We start from the raw sequence: 5,841 nt of genomic DNA on the forward strand, positions 1-5,841 counted from the left end.
AATGGTGGTGGGCATTTCCTTTTAATTTCACAGCCATAAAGCTGACAATGGAATATCAGGCTTGGAAGCAGCTGGAATCTATCTCTTTTAATTATCCATAATTATGGGATCACTAGCTCTGCTTTACTCCTTGATTAACTTATTTAAAAGTAATTTAAGTTAATCAACTTTCAAAAAGAAAGGTTTGGAGGATGTTTAGTATATATTATCTAAATAGTAATATTATTTTATATGCTCTATTGCACTTCATTTTTGGGTGCTGTGCAATTTTACTTGAATAATTTCGATCTGAATATTCAGTTTTGTCCAACATATATCTTATATGTTTATATTATATTAAAATAAATCCAAATCAATGCAAAAATTAGGAGTAATTTGGCATCAATTTCGTTTCAATGTTTATTTTTGACTTTATTCTATTTTAAGAACATGTTTTTTTGTGTACTTTATAATTTTTTATTTTTAAAATAAATCATTTGGCTTTTAAGAATATTATATATATATATATATATTAATTGATTTATGATGTAATGGTGTAGATTGAGAACGAATTTGGGCCACCCGAGTATGATCAAGGAGAACCTGCCAAGAACTATGTAGCATGGGCTGCAGGAATGGCGGTCGGTCTCGACACAGGAGTCCCATGGATCATGTGCAAACAAGATGATGCTCCCGATCCTGTTGTAAGTAATAACTGCTCTTTAGTTGTTTCAATCAGATCTTATAGACTATTGCAATTGAAGCATTCAAGAATTATTGAATATCAATTAGGTGCCCTATGGCTTATATTATATTTATTTTGTTTAGCCTATCATTGCTCAAATACATGATTTTATCGAACTCTCTGGGCTTCTGTTCACAACCTCACAGCCTCCTTTCATTTGTGAAGTCTTATTGTCTTGTTTGCCATTCATTTTGCTTGAATTTTTTCAGCTCAAACTCTGATCTTTCTGGGTTCTTTTTCTTATATTATAGTGATGAATCTTTTTCGGTTTTGACAGATTAACACCTGCAATGGTTTTTATTGTGATTACTTCTACCCAAACCAACCTTATAAACCTACCATGTGGACAGAAGTTTGGACATCCTGGTAAGTTTATCAGTATGGCCTTAGATTGAATCTTGCAGTTTTACTTAGGTCCTATGTGCTTATTTTGTTTACGATTTAGGGGACATAACATGCTTATTTTTGTAATGCCAAGGTTCACTGGATTTGGAGTTCCTGTGCCACATCGGCCTGTTGAAGACTTGGCCTTTTCTGTTGCGAAATTTATACAGAAAGGTGGATCTTTTGTCAACTACTATATGGTAAGAACTCCTGTTGTTCTGATTCAAATTGTTCATGTGGATCCGAGTTTTAATTTGTGTGCTATTATTTCTAGTACCATGGAGGAACGAATTTTGGCCGCACAGCTGGTGGTCCTTTCATTGCAACTAGTTATGACTATGATGCTCCAATTGATGAATTTGGTGAGTGAGAACTCTTTGTTGATGCAATTTAAATACTATTTTTTTGTTTTTTTTTTATTTCTAATTTGCTGAGGACCCCCTTTCATTAAAGCCTATGATTATGAAGATTATCTTCTGTTGTCCTTTATGTTATTCTGTAGGCCATTTGTTTCTTTAGCCGTATATGTTATCTAAACTTCACATGTTCTATTGCATCTTCAAATTTATTTACAAATATACAAAATCCCTAGCTAGATGACTCATCTTCTATTTTTGAGTAGATTCAATCTATTTTCACTAAAATTGTGTAATTTATACAACTTTAGTCATTTTATTTGTTAGGTCTATTGAGGCAACCAAAATGGGGCCACTTGCGAGATCTACATAGAGCTATCAAATTGTGTGAGATGGCTTTGGTTTCTAGTGATCCTGTTGTGACTTATTTGGGAAATTCTCAAGAAGTATAATTGTTTATATCTTTTTTTCATTTTCTAAATGAACATGAATGCTTACAATAGGCATACACTAACTTATACACTTATTATCATATCAGTCACATGTTTTCAGGTCAAATTCTGGAGACTGTGCTGCATTTCTTGCCAACTATGATGTGAAATCTTATGCTAGAGTTACTTTTAATGGAATGCATTATGACCTTCCTCCTTGGTCTATTAGTATCCTTCCAGACTGTAAAACCATAGTTTTCAATAGTGCACGGGTAAGAAGTTAAATTTATTTGTGGACTTTTTTTGTGATTTTTATTAAAATCAGCCATAGGTATTCTGGATTGATGTTTTTTTTTATATTTTGTTTGTGATAAATAAAGATTTATTTACACTGAAAATTTGGGTTTTTAGGCTTGTACTAGCAAGCCTAGCTAATAAAGCCCTTTGAAGGTTGTTACCAAGGTCTTAGAAGCAGATCTCACCCATATCAATTAAAAAAAAACATGTTGGCTTTAAATATTTTAATATTTGCTAATCACCCTGGCAAGAATTTTGATTCTTATAGGAGAACTAAATAAGTATTTTTATTTAGATTGATTATATATTTAGGGCCTTTGGCATCACCTTTGTTCCTTGTTTTTATTTGTTATTTGTTATTTTTTATTTTTTATTTTGCTTTTGAAAAAAATGTTTGGTTAGTATAACTTTTATGTGTTTTATTTTTAATAATAAATGAATTTATTTTTAAAATGCTCAAAACGTTCAAATGATGTTTTGAGTGTTTTAAAAATAATTATCCCAATCAAACATGTTTTAATTTAAATCAAAAAATTAAACTAGAAAAATAAAAAATAAAAGCGATTTCAAACGACCTGTTAGCTAATTCGATTTTTTTAGCCTCTTTGTTTAAACTTGCGCAATATGAGGCACTTCTCAAGCTATTTTTACAAAAGAATTGCTATACTTTCAAGATCAATTATCTTTAATGATTAGCAACTCGATCTTTTTCTTAATTCTCTTCATTTTGTCCTTAAGAAATCCCATAGATTCTTATGTTGTTATTAATTAAAATATCTTTCAGTAACCTTGGATATATTTAAAACCGTTTTAGTGAATTTAGCCAACCTAATATTCCTTAACTTTTATGCTCTTAAGATAATTTTAAGGAGTTTAATTAAGGATTTATGAAACGCTTTATCACTTAGGTTCCACTAAACACCTTTTTGGTTCCTTTTTTCTTGAATTTTGTTACGCCAACCTCATGCTTCTTCTCAGGGTCTTTTACATTTTGACTTTTATCTTCTTTTTTTCTTCTTTTTCTTTTTCTTTTTCTCTTTCTCCTGATAATTACTATATCTATTTGACAAAATTTTTATTTTTTACTTTTAAATATGTTGAAGGCTAGTGTTTAAGCAATAAATCTCAACAATGATAATTTATTGCCACACCTTTAGGTTATACGACATGCATCAATTTTATACGATTTTACAAGCAATTTTCCCAGCAAGTTACATATTATTTTTACATATTTATCACTGATTTATGCTTAAGAAATGTTTTCTTTTGATATTGTACATATTGTAGGGGTCAAATACGAAAAAAATTGAAATGCGAAAATCTAGAGAAAAAGTGACCCAAAGTGGCATAACCACGTCTCCTATCGAAGACAAATGGCATGACTACGCTACAATCGGGTGTGACCACACAAACGACTTTAGCCACTTAGCCTAATGATCTGACTTTTTTGTTGCGATAGATTGTGTAAAATTTAATTAAATATAATCAATTAATATTCAGATTCTACGCAAGTATGCGTATCGTTATCAAGTAATAATGGACTTTATATTTAAGCCCTAAATATCGATCCTACGGGGAATGTTTAAATTAGAAATGACAAATTTACTAGAAAATTCACAGAAAGCCAATTGAAATCACTGTCACTAATTTCAATTGTTGAGATGTAATCAAAATTAAATTTCTAAACTATTATCAAATCAAATATGCAAAATTTAAAACAGTAAATACTAATCTATTAACTATGTTTATGCAACAGAGATTCTTATGTGAAAAAACAACCTTCCTACTACAATGAGTCTATGGTAAAATGAGATGAGATAAATGTTCATAATATGTATTGTGCCAAATAGGAGCAATTTTAATTCTCTACCCTGATACAGTGCATAGAAAATCATTGGCTAATCTCAGTGTTTAGTCCCTAAATCCGTGGCTAGGCTAGGAGGATACCAGCTCCCACTCCAGAGCTCCCACTTCCCTTCACCTGAAGGCTAGCAATCGCTTCAGTTTTTAAACACTGAGACTAAATTGAAGATTTTAGTCTGTCACCCTAAAGGTTCTCCAATTCTACACCCAACAAAGAATATTTCCCTATTTATTTGCACTTAATTTCATAAATGATGTTTTATGTTTCACAATACATTTTAACAGTTCAATTGGCCAGATCAAAAAGTAAATTAAGTTTGAAGTTGAAAAATCATCACAATTTATTTTACAATTTAATATTGACACATTCATATTATCTCCTCATTTCACCATACCTCAGAGTAGGGAGAAAGAAAGAGGGAACTACTCAAACTTCATGAAAAAGAAATAACAAAACACAAATTTCATAAAAAGAAAGTTCATACAACACTTAAACAAACAATACTTATTTGAAAACTCTTTCTCAAAGCAAATCCTTTGTAGTCTTTCCTTAGAAATGCAAGAAGAAGACATCTCTCACTTTTATCCTTCTCCAACACTCTTACAGAAAGGTTCACACTAAATCTCACCATAAAAAACTCTAAACTATGAAAATAAAATCACTAATTGACTCCAATATGGAAGTGGAATGGAATGATGTGGTGCGAAAAATGAAAGTAGAGGAGTGAAAAACGTAGAGGAGAGCTTTTTCCAATGAAATTCGACCCCAAATAGAGCCCAAGGTCGGTTCTCCAAGAGGTGCCTCCAAAAACTCTTCAAAAAACTGACGCCGTCGGCGCTGATCTGTCACCTTTGGCGCTGAGTAAAAAATCTCCGTGTTAATTTGTTTTGCACCGTCGGGGGCGTGCTCCGGGCTGGAGTTGCACCGTCGGTGCTGGCCTCGGTGCTGCAGGTGCTGAGCATTTCTTCAAAAACGTCATTTTGACTCCAAATTTCATCCTTTTTGCTTTCTTTTTGCTTTAAGCCCTAAAAATCAACAACCTGCAAGAAAACATCAAAATAACTTTCATTAAAGTGCAATATCATCAAAAATAGTTATAAAATATGGGTCTAAAAATGCATATATTTTTGATATATCAAAATCCCCCAAACTTATATGTTACTTGTCCTCAAGTAACTCCTTTACTACATAAAAAAATGTCTTATGATAAAGACCTTAACTTTTAGACTTCCATATTTTAGTTTTGCAAAAATAATAGTATAACTTAAGAAAAAGTTAAAACAACTCCAGTTAATATTAAAGGTGTAAAGATATTAAATCTAAGGTTTTTTATTCTCTATTTCTTTCAAGAAAAATTGCAATTTGTTATATTAAAGTCACTTAGCAAATTCATATGAAAAAGAACTTCATAAAAATTTATTAATAATTAAGTTAACATTCAAATAAAAAGGTTAGAAAATGTGTTCAAGTCTTTTTCCTTAAGTTGATTCAAGTGAAGCCAATTTTTAATTAGGCATCTCCTCAAGCTTCTCCCCATATATTTTTTTTTCTTTTTCTTTTCTTTTCACGATAATTTTTAATCCCTTTTTTTTTTCTTTCTTTCTTTTCTTCTTTTTTTTTATATGTCAGGATTACTATATCTGGATAGCCTTTATTGATTCTTCTTAAATTTAAAAACTTTTTATATTTCTTCACTTTACAAATTTATATTAACTTAAAGATTTCATAAAGTTTAATTCTTTTCTTTTTACATGAATCTTTTAAGATTTTTAATACTTCAAAAAT

General features: G+C 30.7%; 1 protein-coding gene across 1 annotated transcript in view; it reads left to right on the forward strand.

The window, feature by feature from the left end:
• Positions 1-543: 543 nt before the first annotated feature.
• Positions 544-5,841, forward strand: part of LOC110037167 (beta-galactosidase 2-like) — a 22,935-nt gene continuing 17,637 nt past the window's right edge. The window contains exons 1-6 of the mRNA XM_020741748.1: positions 544-683; positions 1,002-1,090; positions 1,203-1,308; positions 1,383-1,470; positions 1,792-1,910; positions 2,003-2,167. Of these exons, the coding sequence (XP_020597407.1) occupies positions 615-683; positions 1,002-1,090; positions 1,203-1,308; positions 1,383-1,470; positions 1,792-1,910; positions 2,003-2,167 (636 nt within the window). The 5' untranslated portion in view covers positions 544-614. The remainder of the gene's footprint in view (positions 684-1,001; positions 1,091-1,202; positions 1,309-1,382; positions 1,471-1,791; positions 1,911-2,002; positions 2,168-5,841) is intronic.

The sequence above is a fragment of the Phalaenopsis equestris genome, unplaced genomic scaffold (assembly GCF_001263595.1).
Source record: "Phalaenopsis equestris unplaced genomic scaffold, ASM126359v1 Scaffold216248, whole genome shotgun sequence".
Lineage (NCBI taxonomy): Eukaryota > Viridiplantae > Streptophyta > Magnoliopsida > Asparagales > Orchidaceae > Phalaenopsis > Phalaenopsis equestris.